Source organism: Hemicordylus capensis, chromosome 14, assembly GCF_027244095.1.
Source record: "Hemicordylus capensis ecotype Gifberg chromosome 14, rHemCap1.1.pri, whole genome shotgun sequence".
In the NCBI taxonomy this organism is placed as follows: Eukaryota; Metazoa; Chordata; class Lepidosauria; order Squamata; family Cordylidae; genus Hemicordylus; species Hemicordylus capensis.
The window spans coordinates 18,217,489-18,238,733 of NC_069670.1; the positions used below are offsets into that span (position 1 = coordinate 18,217,489).

The 21,245-nt window shown below is 51.4% G+C and overlaps 1 protein-coding gene across 2 annotated transcripts in view; it reads right to left on the minus strand.

Annotated features, from left to right (window-relative positions):
- Positions 1–7,453: 7,453 nt before the first annotated feature.
- The window catches only part of LOC128337109 (sodium/potassium-transporting ATPase subunit alpha-2), a 50,979-nt gene continuing 37,187 nt past the window's right edge, over positions 7,454–21,245 (minus strand). For both annotated transcript variants that reach the window (XM_053277710.1, XM_053277711.1), the window contains exons 14-23: positions 19,208–19,344; positions 18,765–18,915; positions 17,785–17,953; positions 17,317–17,471; positions 16,324–16,447; positions 14,674–14,819; positions 13,460–13,590; positions 12,133–12,234; positions 10,617–10,708; positions 7,454–8,129 (exon numbers count right to left, since the gene is read on the minus strand). In XM_053277710.1, coding sequence (XP_053133685.1) covers positions 8,101–8,129; positions 10,617–10,708; positions 12,133–12,234; positions 13,460–13,590; positions 14,674–14,819; positions 16,324–16,447; positions 17,317–17,471; positions 17,785–17,953; positions 18,765–18,915; positions 19,208–19,344 — 1,236 coding nt within the window. In that variant the 3' untranslated portion in view covers positions 7,454–8,100. The remainder of the gene's footprint in view (positions 8,130–10,616; positions 10,709–12,132; positions 12,235–13,459; positions 13,591–14,673; positions 14,820–16,323; positions 16,448–17,316; positions 17,472–17,784; positions 17,954–18,764; positions 18,916–19,207; positions 19,345–21,245) is intronic.

Below are 21,245 nucleotides of genomic sequence, written 5' to 3' on the forward strand. Positions count from 1 at the left end.
CCAGAGCACAAGAGGCTGGAGGCCTCCCACCCCCCTGCAAGCTTCGCGGGTCCCTCAGAGAACCCAGGTGTCCGGGCTCCCTCCCAAACTGAACCAAAGGAGGTAAACCTTCCAGAGATGCTGAGGAAAGCAAGGAGGATAGAGGCTGCAACCAGAGAAGGGGCCCGTGTTCACCCCTCTCCTCGGCAGCCCTTCGGAGTGAGGGAGATAATGAAGGGAATAGGGAGGGCTGGGGCTGGGGGGCTCTTAGGAATTGGGACCCCCAGGTTCTTTGAACCCATCTGCTCCATCATAGCGACACCTCTGGCTGCAACAATCCCACAACCCTGATAAACATGTGGTGGGCCTCTCCTTCTCCCAGCAATGACGCTCGCCTTTAAAATGTATGTGCACAAAAAGGGTGTTACGTGGACACACACACACACACACACACACACACACACACACACACAGTAAAGTAGCACTGCAACACGCATTGGGGGGGGCATAGCTCGGGGATGGGGGCCCAGCAGCTTAGCAGCAAGGCATCTACCTTGCATGCAGAAGGTTCCAGGTTCAAACCCAGGCTGGCAGCATCTCCAGGTAGGGCTGGGAGAGACTCCTGCTTGAAACCTCAGAGACCTGCTGCCAGTCAGTGCAAGGCAGTACTGAGCTAGATGGGCCAAGGGTCTGACTCAGTAGAAGGCAGGTTTCTATGTTCCCTGCAGTTTGCAAATTGGTGTCCCTCTGTGGACTAGATAATGCAAGCTGAATAAAAAGGGATGGCTGTTCTCCTTGGGCTCCCTTGCTTGTGGGCTTCATGGGGGCATCTGGCTGGATGCTCCTGGAAAGAGGGATATTGGACTAGATGGAGTCACCTTGGTCTGAACTAGCAAGGCAGTCCTATGTGTATCTCATTTTTATCCTGCATTAATATCCACCAAGGTGCAAATATTACAAGAATGTTCCAAGGAGGGCTGAGGTGAAAGGGTGTGTGCTTTGCTAAAGGGGACTTGTGGGGAGGCACACACACCTTCAGCAGTCTTTTAGGGGGGAGAGAGGCTGCAAACACGGTCGGAAGTGTCCCTCTCATTCTAAGTGAGGGCAAGAAGCAAGAAGTGTGCCCTCACTCGTAACTGACTTAATTATGTTGACGTAGCCAGATCTGTGCAGATCTGGCTGTGTAGCATCATCATATTGCCTGGCTGATTAAGCAATCCTTCATCGGCTGAGACCACCCTGTCTGTGTGAAGAAGCGAAAGGACTTCTTCACACAACGCATAAATAATTTGTGGAATTTGCTGCCACGAGATGTGGCGGCAGCCACTGGTTTAGATGGCTTTAAAAGGCAATTATTTATTTTATTTTTATTTATTCTCCTCTCCAACGTGGAGAGGAGAAGATGCCTAGCAACAGCTATTAGGAGTGAGACTGAACCAGAACCTCCATGTTCAGAGGCAGTCAACCTGTCAAGGCTGAGTGCTGGAGGACAGACAGTGAGAGAAGGTGGATTGCCTTAGTGTCTTGCTTGTAAGCTTCCTAGAGACATCTGGTTCACCGCTGTGGGCAAAAGGATGCTAGCCTAGATGGGTCTCTGGTCTGAGCCAACAGGCCTCATGTTAGGTTCTTACAAACAGCCACTGAGAAGCAGTAAGGATGGTGAAGGGGTGGAAGGAGAAGTTTTTTTGGTGCTCCTCCCACCAATAGTGCTATTTTTGCACGACAACCCAAACTCACACTCAGTCTCCAATTGTTCCCAGACAAACTGTATAGGCCCCAAAGCGGCACGCCACGCCCCTGCCTCTTAGGTCTACTGTAAGTTGCCACATTTGACAGCTGCCTAAAGGATGTGCGTGAATATGGGCACTTTTCAAAACCCTCCTTTTTTGGACTGGGAACGGAATGCATGTTGACAGTAGAGCCTGGCTGCAGTTTGGCGGATTTCCCCCCTAGCGGTTTTTGCAGAGTTCCTGCCACTCCACACAGGAGAGTCGTCCTGTTGGCCAAGAGGGGCCTTCACCAGACCACAGGAGCTGCATCGGGCCATGACTGTTCTGGAGAGAAAGGGGACCCCAACAATGCCACCAGAGAAAAGAAGGGACGCTCTCCATTTGATGCCCTTCACATCTAAACCCAGAGGCGCATATCACCCACTCTGAACTCTAGAGATGATGCTAGGGTTTGACTGAGCCATAGAGAGAGCACCAACTTAGCCAGTCAGCTCAGAAGCATGGGTGCCGGAGAAAGGATATGAAGATGGGGCTTTTCAGCACCATATAGATGGCTGGAGAGAAGCACCAGGAAAATGAGTGAAATCCATTCATGCCGTCTACCCCTTCAAATGCCTGGACATTTTGTATGCTGGCCATCGCTCAGCAGCAGAGCATCTGCTTGGCACGCAGAAGGTCCCAGGTTCGATCCCTGGCAGCATCTCCAGGTCGGGCTGGGGAAAACGCCTGCCTGGAACCTTAGAGAGCCCTTTGCTGTGGGGGGTCGTTCTGTCCTCTCCCAAATGGCTGCAGGTACGCCTTTGCTCATTTCGCTGACGGAGTTCTCATTTCAGTGATCAATCCGTTTCCCGGCATCACTTCGGCGTGTGTATGCTTTTTTTTGGCAGCAAAAGCCAGCCCCTTTAGACGCATCATCTCTCTCTGCCTGTCTGTTCTGCTGTTTAAATGCGGGAGCGTTTTTGTCCGGGTGTGTTTTGCGGAAGGATCAGCCGATTTCAGATGATGTAAAGAGCAGAAACGGGACTGGGTCCTCCTTTGCACATGACCACAAATGACTCCAATTTCTTCTCTTGTTTTGGTGTTCTTGGTGTCATTAATTAATTAATTACACGTATATCCCATCTTTCATGGTGGAGCTCTGGTAATCCTCCACCTGTTCACTACCAGACCAACCTAGCATTAGGCCTCTGATATCTTTAGATCATGCCCTGGATCTGTGTGGACCACGGAAGCCCCAGTCTTTTTCACTCGTGTGTGGTTCTCACTTGTTGAGAGTGACAAAGTTTGCATAAAACTGGTAGGGATATGTCTGGATTTTGAAAAGCCGACACTGTTAAAGGAATGGGTTGGTGGAATGCCAGTGCTGCAGTGATCTCAAAGGCTGCTTTCTCCAGCATCTTCTTTTGAGGCAGGTTTAACAGCTGCACTCATTGCCACATGAACAATGGATGCAACATCATAGGCTTCCGAGACACAGGCCTTCCCTGAGGAGCCATCCACACCCAAGAGGACCCATAGTGCAAGGACTTTGCCAGCAAAAGGTTCAGTCATTGGCTGCAATTCCCTCCATGTGTGTGTGTTTTTTAAAAACTCGGATGTATCCATCATTCTGAGTGAGAGCAAGAAGCATTGCCCTCACTCTGAATGGACTTCATGATGTTCCTGATTTTTTTATTTTAAAAAATTCGTTTTAAAAGGTCTTGGGTGGCAAGGCTAGCAAAGCCTCCGGAGAGCTACTGCCAGTCAGACAATACTTGGCCAGATCAACCAAGAGTCTGATTCCATAGAAAGTAGTTTTACATGTTCCCAGTTCCTGTGTCCAACCTAATCCTTCTGCTCTCCTATCCAGAGTGGAAAGTAGGTTACATGCTTTGCTTGCTCTCCGATAATGCAATGCTGGGACTCTGAGCTCAGTGATAAATGTGGACGGAAAATATTTGCTGACGTTTTGTTGGAACTCTTGCCTTGGTGAGTTCTTGCTGAGCTGCTGCTCCTGGCCACCCCTGCCTCCCTGCTAGCCACCACCTTTCCCACTCTACCCCCCCCCCACCACCACTCTGCCAGCCTTGTTATTCTCCTGGTGAGTGAACCCTTCCATGTGTTAGAGAGGGAAAGCATTTGGCCAGCGACACCCTGCCATGTGTACAAATAGATGCCTGTCGCTCCTGATTTATAACCTCCTTTGCGAGGTGCTCTTGGGATGCATGAAATAAAAGTTGTGTCTCCTTTAATCTCTCATTGGACGCCACTGAGTTCTGCACCTCCTTTTACCCATCGGATGGATAAGCAGGCGATGCCCTTCATCATGGAGGCTGGTGCATTTCAGCCGGGGAGTAACCAAGACTGGGTTCGGAACGTTAGACTCAATCACGTAACCTGCCTTGCGTCTGAGAGGTGCTCTGTGTACTGAAAATCCTCTCGGCAGAGCTATGGCTTTCTGCTCTCATCTGACAACCATGCTACCAGTCCTCATTGTGGAGGGTACTAATACCTAGGCAATGTGTTGGGCCATGTCCATTCCGGGTTTGGCGAGGCTTAATTGGGCTCGAGAGTTTCCATGGATTTCCGCCCTCCTCCACCTCATTTCTGACAATGATCCTCAACGAGGCCATCCTTTTCTAAGTGGCCACCAGGACGTATTGCTCATGCAAAGAGTTTGCCCTACCTTGGAGTAGAAGCCAGAACCAGAGATGATCAGGGAGTGAGTGCAGCCAGCCCTGATCCGGGGCAAAAGGCTCACCTTTGCCTTGCTTTAGGGACCCCTGGGGCAAGGGGGGGGCACGAGAGGGAGTCCGGGCAGAAGCCAGGCTCGCCTGTGCGATTCCTGCTTGCAGTAGCCTGTAAGGCAATCTATGCCCGGGGAGTCTATTTTTAACCCCGCGTTGCAGTGCTGGCCAGGACAGCTGCTGTTATTTTAATCAGTGCAAAATGCCGACTCGGGCCTGACAGCTTAAGTGAGCTCTGACACTATTTCAGCGTTTTCTGCTGACCGGGAGCCTTATTTTTAAACTGCCTTCCTGGCTCTTCTTACTCCCATTAGCAGTGGGGGCAGTTGAACGCCATCCTGGAGCAACAGCTCAGAAGGTGTGTGGGGGGCATATGTTCATGGGGTGGGGGTGGAGGGTAGGACAGACATCTGTAGGGAAGGGAAGCTAGCCTGGCCCTGGTAGGTAGGGGTGTGCCAGTGGGGTGAGAAGGTGGAAACTGGAGGTGCTCTCGCTTCATTGCCCTCGCTTCATTGCCTCCACTTTCCAGTGTGGAATTATTGGCCCCATCTCGAAGGTCCCTCATTCATTTGCCCACTAATCACCATCCTTCCTGCCCAGCTGAAAGGGTTAGGGTGGAGACTTGGTCAAAAATTGCAAGGAGAACTCGTCCCTCCTAGGACTTTTACACACAGCAGATTTTACCGCGAGTTCACAGGGAGGATTTACTGCGATCTCAAAGTTGTCCCCCCAAACCGACGCAAATAGTGGATTTTTTAACCCTGGATATAAATTGGGCTGCTTCTCTAACGTGCAGTAAAAAGCCTGAATTGTGTGTGAACCGTTCCCCGATAACTCGCAGGGACTTCGGGGTAAATCTGGCCGATATGTGAATGATATCCCCTCCATTCCAGAGGAGATGCGAGTTAAGACTTCCAGATGACACTGACCACCTCAGCTGGTTCAGGCAGGCCCGAATGGTACTAGAGGCCTATGGACAAGTGGCAGAACCTGCCCTGATTTGGGGAACGGAGAAGGGGCACCTGGGTACAGCAAGACAGGGCAACGTACCAAAGGGGCCTTGAAGATGCCTCTTTGGCAGAGCTTCTGAGGCTCCCTCTCTTGCTAGCTTTGGCCGCCTGCCCTCCTCCCCAGAGAGGAGAGCTGGTCTCGTGGTAGCAAGCATGAATTGTCCCCTTTGCTAAGCAGTCTGTTCTGGTTTGCATTTGGATGGGGTGTGAGCACTGTTAAGATATCCCCCTTCAGGGGATGGGGCCACTCTGAGAAGAGCATCTGCATGCAGAAGGTTCCAGGTTCCCTCCCTGGCAGCATCTCCAAGAGAGGGCTGGGAGAGACTCCTGCCTGCAACCTTGGAGAAGCCGCTGCCAGTCTGTGAAGACAATCCTGAGCCAGATGGACCAAGGGTCTGATTTGGTATGAGGCAGCTTCTGATGTCCCTGTGTTTCTATCCCTTGCCCAGCCACACAGCAAGAGACTAGAAATCAGAGGGTGAGTACAGACTAGAGGATGCTCTTTGCACATGAGAAGAAACCCACACATGAGAAACCCACGTCAAAAAAACAAAGCGCTGGACTAGGTAGGCCTTGGACCTGACCCAGCACGGCTCTTCTTATGTTCTTAGCAAGGAAACCAGGACTGTTTTCCAGATTTTTGCGTTGCATGAGCAAACACAGCAAGGAATCTCCTTGTAAAGGAATGCACCCACAGTTGCATTGATTCTGGCCTCTTCCCTGCCCCACCTCTCCCTGCCGGCTTCATGAAGGCCTAGAGAGCTTTGCTGCTTCCCAGATCTATGGGGCAAACAAACCCCCTTGAGACAGTGCTCTACACAAGACACAACCAGATCTTTACAATTCCTCTAACTCAGGGCTACACAACTTTGGCCCGCCTGAAGATGTCGGACCACAACTCCCATCATCTCTGACTACTGGCAACTGTGGCTGGAGGTGATGGGACTTGTAGTCCAGCAACAGTTGGCAGTCCGAAGTAGTGTAGATCTGCTATAATAACGCATGTATGAAATGCTGTTAGTGATCCATCCTTTCTTCCACTCCCACAGAGGATTTTTAACCTTCCCCGGATATGGGAAGGGTAAAAGGTGGTTCCCTAATGGTGCAGTGGGGAAATGACTTGCCTAGCAAGCCAGAGGTTGCCGGTTTGAATCCCCGCCGGTATATTTCCCAGACTATGGGAAACACCTATATTGGGTAGCAGTGATATAGGAAGATGCTGAAAGGCATCATCTCATACTGTGAGGGAGGAGGCAATGGTCAACCCCTCCTGTATTCTACCAAAGACAACCACAGGGCTCTGTGGGCACCAGGTGTCAACACCGACTCGACAGCACACTTTAAAAGGTGGCTCATTGCTTAGATGAACAGCACTGAAGATTCAGATGAATTAAAGAACTCCTAGAGAAATGACTGTGGCCTCACTGGTTCTTGATATATTACTGCTTCTTGTGTATGAAATTAGTTATGTGCAAACACTGAAGAAAACCTTTGTTGAAATGCAACCAGGGTTTCTCTCTCTCCTTCGAGTACATGTATTGAAGCTGATATTTGTATGTTTTGATATGGGTGTGTATGTTTGATTTGTTTGTTATATAACAGACCAAACGTTTCTTCTTTATTTTTCTGTTTGCTCAGGTTATATTGTGAGTAACGGGAAGTTTTTAATCCTGCGCTGCAGTCTTCTAAAGAACCATCCAAGCAACTGGCCACGGCCCTATCTTGTGGCAGTAGGTTCCAGAGGTTAATTAGGCATTATAAATCCCATCAGGACCTTCCGTCTCCTTGGACTCTGCACTCCCAGCCTAATCTTGCAGACCCATCACAGCTCTCCCCTCCATTAAAAAAATTTAAAAAAATTGACCTGTATCTGTTGCATTTTAAAATTCATTTCACGACAGGGCTTTCCTTTTGGTTTTCAAGAGGAAGAGACCTTCTCTGCCACCCAGCACTGGAGGGACCCAGTTCAATTATTTCTCTTAGGAATGGAGAGTGAGGCAGTGGGGAGAACTGGTTAAATTACTTTTATTGCATCTTTCCCAACACATCCAAGGTGCCATATGCTTGCGTCTCCTGTCCGTGGAGAGAACGCCGAGGTGAGCGGAAGGGACACAGGCCAAGGGGAAGGGCCAAGATTTCACCCCTGCTTCTGGAGTGTGCGCGAGGCGGAGGAAATGGGCTCAGCCCCCTTTCTGCCCCCCTCTCCTGGTGGCTCTTTTGTCCCACGTCAGGAACTCCCCCCAGATGAGACCTCCTCTTTCTCTCTCTCTCTCTCCCACAAACAATGCCAGCTTGCCTGATCGCTCTCCCCATCCCCTCACCCTGGCCTTCTGGCTTCCCTGGTGTGGGCCTGAGCGTGTTCCCACTTGGCGGTCAGTCTCGCCGCTTTCTCCCCCCCCCCCGGCTCAGCAACCCCGTCCATGTGCTCCCCGCCCCCCTCCCCGCCCCAGTGGGGTTAGTGCCTAATGGTGAATGGTTAAAGGTGAGAGCTATGTGAGTAGAGTGTGCATGAGTGTCTGGCCCCACAGACAAGACTCTCCCGCCCCGCCCCGCCCTGCCCCGCCCCACGCAAAGTCGACTACAGGTTCTAAGGGATGCCCAGGAGGTTGGCCCACAGAGCAACAAGGAGGCGCTGACCGCACTGCCGCCGGCGGCTCAGTAGTAGGTCTCCTTCTCCACCCAGCCTGGCAAAGGAAGGGAGAGGAGAGAGGCTGGTTAGGGGGGTGGGGAAGCGGTCGGGGTGGGGGGCAGGAGAGGGGAGAGAGACACCTTCCCTAGCTGGCCAAAGGGACTGGCTGATGGTTGAGGATGTTGTTTGTTATCGTTGTTGTTGTTTTTAAAGAGAGCCTTGTGAGCAAGATGACAGCCAACAACCTGGATGGCTTGAAGAGGGGTTTGGATCACTTCATGGAGGAGAGGTCTATCAACGGCTACTAGTCGGAGGGCTAGAGGCCACCTCCAGCCTCAGAGGCAGGATGCCTCTGAGTCCCAGTTGCAGGGGAGTCACAGCAGGAGAGGGGGCATGCCCTCAACTCCTGCCTGTAGGCTTCCAGGGTCACCTGGTGGGCCACTGTGCGAAACAGGATGCTGGACTAGATGGGCCTGATCCAGCAGGGCTGTCCTTATGTTTTTATGTTTAGGGCATGGCTGAAAAAAGAAACGGAAAAACTCTGCAAGCCAAGTTGCAGGAACTGTGTTTTATTTTGTTTAGGAAACTCTGCAAACAAGATGGCAGGGGATTCTCTCTCTCTCTCTCTCTCTCTTTCTCTCAAACTCGACAGGCAAGACTGCCAGAAACGGCTTTTCTTTTTAAAAGAAAGCTCCGCAAGCAAGGTTGCAGGAGGTGCGCACTGCTCTCTCCTCCGAATTGCAGCCGTTAGAAATGAAGCTCCCTTCAATTCAGATTTTATAGTCTGGTGGCTATAGGTCACCTCCAGCCTCAGAGGCAGGATGTCTCTCAATCCCAGTTGCAAGGGAGCAACAGCAGGAGAGAGGGCATGCCTTCACCTCTTGCCTGTTGGCTTCTCAGGGACATCTGGTGGGAAACTGTGTGAGACAGGATGCTGGACTAGATGGGCCTTGAGCCTGATCCAGCAGGGCTGTTCTTATGCCCTTATGATTATCTGCCAGACATGCAGTTTCTTGCTCCTGTAAACCACTGTGGTTTCCACAATACACACAACCGATAGCTGGGTAATGCTCATTAGGATAACATCTAAAATTAATTCCAGAACTGTAACATCCAGTTTGCTTCCTCTTCCTTCCGTTTATTGCATATTTCTCTCTACTTTGCATTCTCTGTGGGCAGGTGTGGCCCAAGGTGTAGTGGCGCTCGGGGTGAGGTATCAGATGCTGCCAAGCCCCCTTCATAACCAGACCTTGCAAGCTTTGGAGGAGGGCACGGGTGAGGGGCAGGGAGGAGGGAAGGTTGCCAGCAGCCTCCCCTCTTCTCCACGTGTGTCTTGCAGGCTTTGCAAAGATTGCAAGGTTCAGGTCAGTCCCAAAGAGCTGCTTTGATCTCGATGACAGCAGGGTCATCTTGCCACCCTGCTGGTGCCCTTATAATTTGCCACCTAAGGCGAGTGCCTCATCTAGCCCCATGAAAAGGCTGCCCCCCCCCCATCTGAGTGTGTTTATAAAACCCTGCAACAAAAGCAATCTTGCTTTGATTGTACCTCTGTCTGCAAGGAGAATTTTGTGTTGTGTGTCACTAATGTACCAAGTATTGGAAAAAGTTGATACAAACGTATGTGCAGTCAAGAGCACTTGTTTTAGCACAGAAAAAAAACCACACAAAAGAAGAGCCCTTTGGGACTCGTACGGGACAACCTCATTAATCGTGGATTCACTAGCCGCAGTTTTGCTAGCTGTGATCAGGTAATAGACACCTGACCTCAGTATACGTGGGGCGGGGGCGGGGGGGGTTAGATCTGCATATTTGCGAGTTGCAGGGTGGCCGGAAATGACCAGCCTCCATTTTGACATAGCGAGCCATTTTATGGCTCATTCTTTTAGAATGGGCAAAAATTTGTGAATTTTGACTGATTTTTGACTCCTGGGGGCACATTCCTGGACTTCTAGGGACCCGTGGAGCACACTAGGCCACCCACCTCACATTTCTAGGGCCATTCACCCCCATTTTTTTAAAAAAATGGGCAAAAAATGTGATTTCCGGCTGGTTTTAAACTCCTGAGGGGCATTTATGGACTGCTGGGGACCCTTAGAGCACATTAGGCCCCCCCATTTCTAGGTCCTTTTAGCCCCATTTTAAAAAGGGAAATGTAAAAATAAAATGGCGATTTCCTTCTCCTGGAACCTAACCCCTATGATCCCATTGTGGTTTCCATATCCGCAGTAGTAGCGGAGAATGGAACCCCCACAAATACTGAGGTTCGCCTGTATGTGTCACCATGACAAGACTGCTTCTTTGCAGTGTTTTGCTCATAAGCATGAATAGCAGAGGGGAGGAGGAAAGACGTGAAGGGATGGACAGCTCTGGAAAACTGCACAGACATTTGGAAATAAAAATGGGAATAGCAGAGGCTTCCCAATATATTGGATCCACTGCTGAGACCACAGCAATTTGGATCGTCAGAATTTGGCGGACCTTTGGAAGAGAACCCTGGAAGTGTCCCTCTGTGACAACACCACAGTGGAAAGTGGATACTCACCGCCTGGATACCGACGGAGGAGGAGTTTCCGGACCTCATCATAGATGAAGATCAGCAAGCTGTATGGGAAGGCACAGAACCACCAAGTGACCCTGCAAAGGAGACGGGGCAGAGTTTTAGGGAGGCAGAGTGGACCAGGAAGGGACTCGGGAGTGGGAGGCCGTGTTAAGGAGGTTGCCAGGTCCACTCGGAGGTGCTGCATGTGGTGTACGGGTCCACACGGGCAGGGAGTTTGGGAAAGGAGCAACGTGACCTTGGGATGTCAGGGGACGCGGAGTGAGACAGTATTAAGGAAACATGCTAGGAGTTTATAAAATTGTGCATGGTTTGGAGAACGTGGATAGGGAGAAGTTCTCCCCCCCCTCCCAACACTAGTTCTCCCCCACTCCCAACACAGGGGTCATTCCATGAAACTGGACCCTGGGAAATTTAGGACCAAGCAAAAGAATGGCTTTTTCACACTGCGCATAATTCATCTGTGAAATTCTCTGCCATGGGATGTGACAATGGCCACCAGCTTGGATGGCTTCAAGCGGGGCTCAAGCCAGTTCATGGAGGCCGAGTATCAATGGCTAGTAGCTCAAATAGCTATAGATTACCTCCATGTTCAGAGACAGAGGCCTCCAAATACCAGTTGCAGAGGAGGGCAGGCTCTAATCTCCTGGTTGTGTGGTCCCCAGAGGCATCTGGTGGGTCATTGCATCAACCAGGGACAGGGTGCCGGATTAGATAGGTTTTAGGACTGATCCAGCAAGGCTCTTCTTAGATTCTTATTACTTGAATCAGAAGAGGATTAGGGGGAGAGGAAGATGTGGGGGCAGAGCATGTATAAGGCAGTGTCACCAACAGTTCTGCAGGGGCTTTATTTATTCATCACTACTAGTAGCAGTACGACGACGACGACAACGAATATTTATGTACTGCTTTTCAACAAAAGTTCTCAAAGCGGTTTACATAGATAATCAATCAATCAATCAATCAATCAGATTGTGAGCCCTGTCCCAAGGGCTCATAATCCAAAAAGAAACACAAGATAGGCGGCATCAGCAACAGCCACTGGAGGGATGCTGTGTTAGGGATGGAGAGGGCCAGTTGCTCTCTCCCTGCTAAATAAAAAGAGTCACCACTTTTAAAAGGTGCCTCTTTGCTCAGTGATTTGTATACTGCTTAAACACTTGGTTTCTATATCAGCAAGACGTTCTAAGCCTTAACCCCCAGGGGACACTTTAAAGGAGAGGGGAACACAGTAGTGTGGCGTGCAGGGGTGCAGATCCCCGACCCCGCCACCGGATAGCATTTGTGGAGTCCCCCCTTCATTTTACTCAACTCCACCCCCCCCATGCCAAACCTAATGACTCATCTATCTCCCACACAAGTGTCACTCCTACCCTCCGAAAAACCTTTTAAGTGAGGAGTTGCTCCTCAGGCTTCCACTCTGTCTGCACCACTGGTGGCGTGGCCCTCCCCATGACCCCCCCCCGGCCTGCCACCCCCCCTCCCTGGGCGACACACTCACTTGAGCGGGTACATGCGCAAAGCTACCCCCATTCCAGGGCAGTACGACAGGAAGGCGGCCAAAGCGGTCTCCTCGAGAAGGCCAAAGATCAGGATTTTGTTCCTGGGGGAGGAAAAGGAAGAACAGTTCACAAGGGAGGAGCAAGGAACGGCATCCCAGAGGTCCAGGATGGGGGAGAGATGCACATGGGCGGCGAAGACCCCCGAAGCAATTCCTCCAAACGAGGTGAGCGGGCCACAAAATGGCGGCAGAGGAGCTTGAGTAGAAGTGTGACCCACGGGCAGCCCCGAATGGAGGAGCCGAGGAGAATCCCTGAAACGTGGAGGGCAAAGCATCCTTGCCAGCCACCGTGAGAGGGGCCGGGGGAGCTTTGGCTCAGCAGGACTCATGGGACGGACCACACCTGGACCCCCCCAAGGTGGGCCGGACTGGGCAAGGCCTTGTTTCCTGAAAGGGCCACATGGCTCCTATAAAAGAGGGAGAGGCCCAGGGGGAAGGGCTGGGCGAGGGGGAATCCGGAGTGAGGAGGATAAGGTTATTCTCCCTCCTGGAGGAGATCAGTTAAAGCCTGCGGCCACTGCGGCAAGCTTCCCAGGTCTAGAGAGGGAGACCGCCGCTGCTTCCTGTGCAGTGACCAGGGGTGGCCAGCCATAAGGATTCCGGGGTGGTTGGGGTGAAGTTACAGTACCCCTGGGGTGCTTGGGAACGACAGCCACAAAAAGGGTTTGGGCCTAAGGGCAGGGGGATTTGTGCTTGGTCTGTTGAAGGCAATTAAGAGTTCTGTTGGAAGCATCGATGACTGTTTCTCTGTGGGCCTGTGCGACCCGCTGATGCCCCAAACCCTTTCGGTATTGAGCTGGCGGTGGGAGTGGCATGGATGTTCCGGTAAGCAAATGTCAAGGGATACACTTGGGGATAAGAAAACCCACCAGTTTCCCCTCTAGGCAAAGGTGGCTCCGGAGGGGAGGCAAATGCCCCCTTAAGTTAAGCATTTTGCCCCCTGCTTGCCCCATATTTTTGCTTCAGAAATCTAATATGTGGGACACAGCTTGCCCACACGGCATTTACACACTGTACTTCATACTAGGGTCTGAGATGTTGGGGTCATGATCGACAGCTCGAGGGAATCGTCAACCCAGTGTGCAGCAGCTGTGAACAAGGACGGCTTCCGTGCTAGGGGGTACTAGGAAGAGGACAGGAAAAAGACCCGCTTGTGTGGTAATAGCCTTCTGAAAAGCGATGCTGCGGAATGGCTGTGTTCAGGCCACTCGGAATACTGGGGACAGCACTTTCCTCCGTTATTTGAGAGTTGGCGAAAGGGACTCACTTCATGCCCTGCTGGAAGACGGAGTTCCTCCTGGTCTTGCAGATGATGAGGTCAGCCCACTGCACCACCACGATGCTGGCAAAGAAGGCTGTGTGGCAGGTGAACTCAACCACCTTCCGCTGCTCGTACGTCTGCAGGGAGTGAAAGCAGAAGAGACTCTCAGGAGACGGGGCCGAAGCTCAGTGGGGGAGCAGCCAGGGCCGGTGCGACTATTAGGCCAACTAGGCAGCTGCCTAGGGCGCAGACCGCAGAGGGGCGCAGAGTGTAGAGTGTCGATGTGTTTGTTTAGGGCGCAAAATAGTCTGGCAGCTGCTTTGCATGGAGAAGGTCCCAGGTTCAATCCCTGGCAGCATCTCCTGGAAGTGCTGGGAAAGAAACCCGCCTGAAACCTTGGAGAGCTGCTGCCAGGCAGTGTAGACAATACTGAACTAGAGGAACCAAGAGTCTGACTCAGTATAAGGCAGCTTCCTATGCTTTATGTAGATGTGCCCAACCTTTTGTGAAGCTCCCAAGTGGGGTGAAAAAGAGATGACCAACCTCTAAGATTCACCCCAGTTTCTGGTACTCCGAGGCACAGCTTTGATGGTTACCAGTTTGCTTTCGGGCTAGATTCAAGGTGCAAGATGTGATCTTTAAAACCCCACACAGCTTAGGGCCAGGGATCTCATCCACCCATATGGACTTGTCAGGACCCTCCATTCAGCTTCTCAGGCCCTACCATGGCCCCGCCACTAACAGAGATCCAGCTGGTGGGGACAGGGCCTTTTCAGTTGTGGCCCCTCAGCTTTGGAATGCCCCCTTGGAAGAGCTTCGCCATGCTCCCTCGCTCGAGGTCTTTAAGAAACTATCAAAGATCCATCTTCTTAGAGCAGGGTTTCTCAACGTGTGGGTCCCCAGATGTAACTGGACTTCAACTCCCATAATTCCCAACCAAAGGCCACTGGGGCTGGGTATTATGGGAGTTGAAGTCCAATAACATCTGGGGACCCACACGTTGAGAAACCCTGTCTTAGAGAGTCATTTTAACTTAGCTTTTGAAAATTTGGTTTTAGCTAAGGCTTGTTTTTACATAGTCCCAGCTAATTTATTATCGTTTTTATAGCATAATCGCTTTGCTGATTTTGTGAGCTGCCTTGAGTATACTAGAGGGACAGGGTATACATATTTTAAACGAATAAATAATCGCCCCCAGTGGACCCCCGCCCCCCACTCACCCACTCCTGGCCATAGCTGTCCTCCAAGTCATTCATGGAGCGGTCGTCCCAGTCCAATCGGATTCCCAGCAAGGTGGTAGGAAGGAAGCCGTTTTCAGCCAGGATCACAAAATAGGTGAAGAAGCCACCCAGAGCCTGGATCATGCCTGCGGAAAGAGGGGCAGAAGGTCAGGCCTCTCCGGGTTGACCTTGACCATTTCTTGGCAAGGGGAACTGGCATGCCTCCGCGGCTTGTGCCTGCTGGGTAGAGGGAAGGCAGTTTAGGAATGCACTTTTGTGAAGCAAGGCTTTGCTCAGGTAGTTCAAGAGCTAGCGAGGAGCTTTGATCGTGGAGTTATGTGTTGCTCTCTCCCCAGAGGAACCGCCAGGATTTCTGTTTGGCCAGAGTGACAGCCGGGCTGTTGCGTTATAAGTTCACATGCTTGTGAAATGAGGCGCATACATAGGTAACTTTAACAGTGGGCCAGTTTGGCTAAAGTTGGACAGGACCTTGTGGGCAGGAATGTAGCAGGCTTAAGGACGCATTCTTGCCTTGTAATTCTTTTCCCCCCTGGGCCTTGGATGAGACATCTGTTGCTGTCGATTTATATCTTTATGGGTCAAAAAACAGAATAAGGCAGCATCTTTTAGACTAACAAGTGTTTTAGTACATGAGCTTTAATGGGTTATAACCCACTTCCTCAGATGCAGGGTGAAAGCAAGGACGGTCCGGTACAGCAGGTGGTGGCAAACATTCTGTGTGCATCTTAAAAGGCATTTACCCCACGTCAGAGTGGTTTTACACATCGACCAGGTAGCACAGGAGAGAAATGACAGGTGACGTGTCTCTACTGTGTGCATAATCTCTATTCAAAGAGAGACTGGCCCAATCCAATTTCACTACAGGTTCTTGTTCTGCTATTTCGTGTTCCAAACGTCCTCCTGGGCTTATTTTCTTAAGTACAGCTACCTTCAGGCCTGTGACCAAACTTGGCAAAGTGACTTCCTAGGAGTCGGACCCGACGAGTAACAGCGAGTACCCAGGGACCCCGACAACCACCCCTTTAAGTTTCTATAAACTGTTATTACAAGCCAAGCAATGCTGGGTACTTAAAGCTATAATATAATATAATATAATATAATATAATATAATATAATATAATATAATATAATATAATATAATATAATATTATACAGTGGACCCTCGACTTACGAACTACTCGACATCCGGTGTTTTCGACTTACGAACGACAAAAATGGCTACACGCTTACGAATTTTTCGAGCTACGAACGGAAACCGTTGGCGGTTTAGATGCGGTTTCCTCGACTTACGAATTTTTAGATGAGGCTTACTCGACTTACGAACTTTTTTAAACCTCCGTGGGTGCGCTTTTCGACTGACGAAATTTTCGACCTCCGAACGGGCATTCGGAACGGATTAACTTCGTAAGTCGAGGGACCACTGTATATCACAGTACATAATATTATATAGTATATTATTATACATAATAATAGGTATATATAATATTAATCGAAATGTATAAAATTGACTGACACGGCATAGATCACATTTATATTTCTGCCTTTCATGTGGTGGGGCAGAGGCTGACTGCTGGGAAACAAACCTCCTCCTTGGACTGTTACGTGGGCTGCCGGCGGGCTGGTACTCACCGATCTGCCCGTAGGCCATGCTGATGAGGCGTTCATTCACCAGCTTGTCCGTCTTGGAGTTGCGCGGCTGCCTCTTCATGATGTCACTCTCCGCAGCCTCGTAGGCCAGGGAGATTGCGGGGACCTGAAAGAGGAAGGGGCCATGGTGGGTTGTTAACCAGACTGCTGATCTCAGTCGTGAGGACCAGAAAACTGGGCAATGGGAGGGCTGTTTCGCCCGGGGCCGTAAAGATCACACTGATGCCCCCATGAAATGACTTTTATTGTATTTATATTTACTGACTGACTACGTTGATATCCTATGCTTCCTCCAAGGAGCCCAGATCAGTGTATATGGTTATAATTATAATAATGGGTTAGGCTGAGAGAGAGATGACTGGCCCAGAATCAGCCAGTGTGTTTCATGGCCAAATGGGGATTTGAACTCGGGTCTCCCCAGGCCTAGTCCAAAACTCTAACCACTACACCCCATTGGCATTTATATTGCTCAGTGCTGGCGACAGATCCAAGGAACTGCTAGCGTTTAGATTTCCAAAGAAATGGGGGGACAGCCATTGGTACTTCTTTGTCTTAGCTTTTGATATGACTCTTCAGGTATTTCCTGTTGAGAGTCAGAATCCCTTCCTTTCCTCTTAGAGAGCAGATGGAAACATTACTCTCTCCCTCTATCTATTCATTATGTAGTTCTGTAGATTAGGGTTAGGTCTTTCCTATCCAAAGTGTACTTCACCAATAAATACTTAGCATTTCGTTCTAGAAGAATCTCCATGTGCCTTCTCTAAATAGCTGCAACAACTAAACTCTGCAGCTGCTTTGTAACTGGAGTGGGTAGCTTCTTTAGTGCTCTGCTAATTAATCTGGGGGATAAAAATTACAACCCCCAGCATTTTTCTAATGCTGCGGAGGGAGGCACGTTTGTGGAAGAGAGAGTTTCCCAAGATCCACCTGGAAGGAGACTTTATCCTTCCTCTGTGTGCGGTTGGCAATACTCACCATGTCTGTGCCCAGGTCAATGCACAAGATGGTGACGGTACCCAGGGGCAGAGGGATGTTGGCGATGATGAACAAGAGGAAAGGAGTGATCTCTGGAATGTTGCTGGTTAGGGTGTAGGCGATGGATTTCTTCAGGTTGTCGAAGATCAGGCGGCCTGCCAGACGGAGACCCGGGCACAGAGGAGGTTAGGAGGTTAGGGAGAAGCAAACCCCAGGGGATTAGTGGTCCGGCTGGATGCCAGCCCCACCCCCTTTCACCACAGGAACATCAGAAGCTGCCTTCCAGTGAGTCAGACCATCAATCCGTCTAGCTCAGGATTGTCTACCCGGACTGGCAGCGGCTCTCTAAAGTCCCAGGCAGGCGTCTCCCCCAGGCCTCTCTGGAGGTGCTGCCAGGGATGGAACCTGGGGCCTTCTGCAGATGCTCTGCCACTGAGCTACGGCCCCATCCCACCAGCGGGCACCCACCTTCCTCCACGCCGGTGACAATGGAGGCGAAGTTGTCATCCAGGAGGATCATGTCTGCCGCCTGCTTGGAGACATCGGACCCGGCGATGCCCATGGCAATGCCAATGTCGGCCTTCTTCAGGGCAGGCGAATCGTTCACCCCGTCTCCCGTCACTGCCACAATGGCCCCCTAAGTGGCAGGAAAAGGTTATAGGCATGTTGGGAGGGGGTGTCACATGACCTCTGGCGGATGTCCTGGGTGCTTAGGAGGACAGGAGTCTCCGGGCAAGGCGAACGGAGTGCCCTCTTTCATCCTGTGGCGAGGGTGGGGAGAGGGTCCTCCGGTAAGGCTGGGCCCCTCAGCTGCCCAAGTCACCTGATCAAGGCCTTCAGTCCTTGATCACCTAGAAGGACGGCCCAAAGGGACCGCCCCTTCCAGCGTTTGGCTTCAACAGATGAGCCTGGGGTCCTAATATTGTGGGACAGAGACAAAATCCTCTCTCTTCTCTATCCACTTTATTCATGCTGTGCATAATCGTATGGTCATGAATTCAGAAGGCTTAAAAAGAAAACTCGACCCAGACCATCAGTCTGCCTGTCAGGGGTTATTTCACCCGAACCTCCAAATCCAAAGACAGTCTACCTCTGCATATCTGCTGCCGGGGGAGGCAACAACAGGGGAGAGCTGTTGGCCTCCTGCTCTACTTGTGGGCTTCCCGGAGGCATCTGATTGGCCACTGTTGGAAAGAGGGATGCTGGACTAAAAGGGCTCTTTTGGCAGTCTTACAAAAGCTGCCAGTAGGGATATTACAGAGAGTTTCTTCCCTATCAGGGCATAGAGTCAGCTTCCCAGAGAGGCTGCGGAATCTCCATCCTTTCTTGGACATCCTCCAAGAGAACACTTCTGTCAAGGAGGTCTTTGATTATAGGATGCTGGAGGAGGCTCTCTTGGCTCTCTGTAGCTATGACCCTATGACCTAGAAGAGCAAAGTTGCTCCTACCTGCCTCTGACAACCTTCCACAATGATGAGCTTCTGCTGCGGGGAAGTGCGGGCGAAGACAATCTCGGTGTGGTTCTTGAGGATCTCATCCAGTTGCTCAGAGGTCATGTCCTTCAGGTCCGAGCCATGGATCACACAAGCCTTGGCTTCCCTGGAAGCCGGGAAGGGAGAAGGGTGTGGTGGTTTGGGGAACCAATGAGGTGCTAAGCAGCTGCGGTCAGTGTCTCCCGGTAACAGGGATTCCCCGATATTGCTGATGGAAACTCCCATCACCCCATGCTGCAATGGCCTTTGGCTGGGGATTATGGGAGTCGTAGACAAGACAAGCCCTTTGGCTCATAACCAGTTGCGGCCGATGACGTCTGGGAACCGCCATTACAGGAGACCCCGGTTGTGGTAGAGGACAGGTGTGGAGCGGCTGAATGTTTAACAAGCAGGCCTACCTGGGATTGACCTGGTTGACGGGAATGTTGAGCCGCTCCGCAATGTCCTCTACAGTCTCGTTTCCCTCAGAGATGATGCCCACCCCCTTGGCGATGGCCTTGGCAGTGATTGGGTGGTCTCCGGTCACCATGATCACCTATGGAAAAGGGTCCGAGGCAACAGTAAGGACAAAGCAGGCAACCCATGTCAGACGTAAGTGAGGGAAGTCAGTGGTTTGGGGTTCTTATGGCTAGTAGGGATGAGCCCGGACTGGTCCGGAGGCCATTTTGAAGGCCTCCGAACCGGTCCGGACTTGAGGGCGGTCCGGCGGTCTGGCACTGCTGTGGGGGGCTCTTTAAGGCAGGGGAGGGTGTATTACCCCCCCTGTGTTTCCCCCACCGGCACCTTCGTTTAGTAAAGCTTTTGGGGCAGCAGGATACCTCCCTGCCGCCCCTTCCCCCAGTCGGTGGCAAAAGGCTTCACAAAGCCTTTTGCGCGTGCGCATGTCATGTCCCCGTGTCACGTGTGTGCACGTGTCGCAGAGACGTGACGTGCGCGCTGTGCGCAGGCGCAAAAGGCTTTGTGAATGTAGTTCCGTGCACATCCCTAATAGCTAGCAACTCCCTCCGGTGCAGCCTGAGTGGATGCATCCCGATACCCGCGGTGTGCTTCTTAGCTCGAGAGCTGCATGGCTCGGGTGGGGTGGTGACTTGGACCCTGCCATTGCTGCAGACACAATGCAGGCTTGGGCAACACGGTTCCCCCTGTGATTGCATCCCTCTGCGGCGCAGACCAAGGGAGATGCGTTGCACATAAGAACGCTCCTGATGTAGATTGGGAGCTGAAAGTAGGGCGGTTCACAGACCCTAAAGTATGAAGGAGACGAGGCCTACCCAGTTTGAGGAGCTGGGAGAGCTCCCGTTTTTTTGCTGGTGTGTGAGATAATAACAAGGTCGTCAACAGGGAGCTGGATCATCTGTCAAGCTCCAGCGGGGGAGGGCAGTTTTTCTGCCGACCTCATTCAGAAACTGGGGACAGGATCTGGGTAAGATGTGCTTGTCCTCCCCAGCTGGGGCCCGACAGATGATCCAGCTTCCCGCCTCCAAACCTGTTTTCATCTTACACATGATCACAAAACGGGAGCGCGCCCAGAACCCCAAACTGGGCCCGGATAATTTCCTACCCAGTTAATGGTCGCATGAGCTGTCCTATGATCTTGGGGAACCCGAGTTCCAAAACCCGTGTTTACTAACCTTGGCCCCCCATGTTGTCCTGCCCTTGTGTCGTCCTGCCCTTGTGGATCAATGTGACTTTTGAGTATCTGGGTCTGAGACACCCTAGCTGGGTTGAAGCATTCCATGGCAATGTGGGCTAGGAAATTTCAGGACGGGTTCTCACGATTGACAGATGGGAGGAGAGCTAGTCTTGTGGTAGCAAGCATGCATTGTCCTCGTGGCTAAGCAGGGTCCACCCTGGTTTGCATTTGGATGGGAGACTACATTTGCGTGCACTGTAAGAGATTCCCCTTAGGCGATGGGGCCGCTCTGGGAAGAGCACCTGCCCGCTTGCAAGCAGAAAGTCCCAAGTTTCCTCCCTGGCATCTCCAAGGTGGGGCTGAGAGAGATTCCTGCCGGCAACCTCAGAGAAGCCGCTGCCAGTCAGTGTAGACAATACCGAGCTAGAAGGACCAAGGGTCAGACTCAGTATATGGCAGCTTCCTATGTTCCTAAGATGTGTGCTCCTGAGAAACGTTCGTGTGTCGGCAAAAACCGAGGTTGGAGGAGGGGGCAGTGATCGTGTGCTAGCCGCAATCTAGGTTGGATCCGGAGGCAGCCAGGAAACAACGTGTCCCCAGCACTGTATTGAGGGTGTAGGAAAAGCACCCTCCGGCCCTGTCCGGCCCAGATTGCGGCTAGCACACGATCACTCCCCCTTCCTCCTACCTCAGTTTTTGCTGACACTTGAACATTTCTCAGGAGCACACATCTTCGGAATATAGGAAGCTGCCATATACTGAGTCTGAGCCTTGGTCCTGCTAGCTCAGTATTGTCTACACTG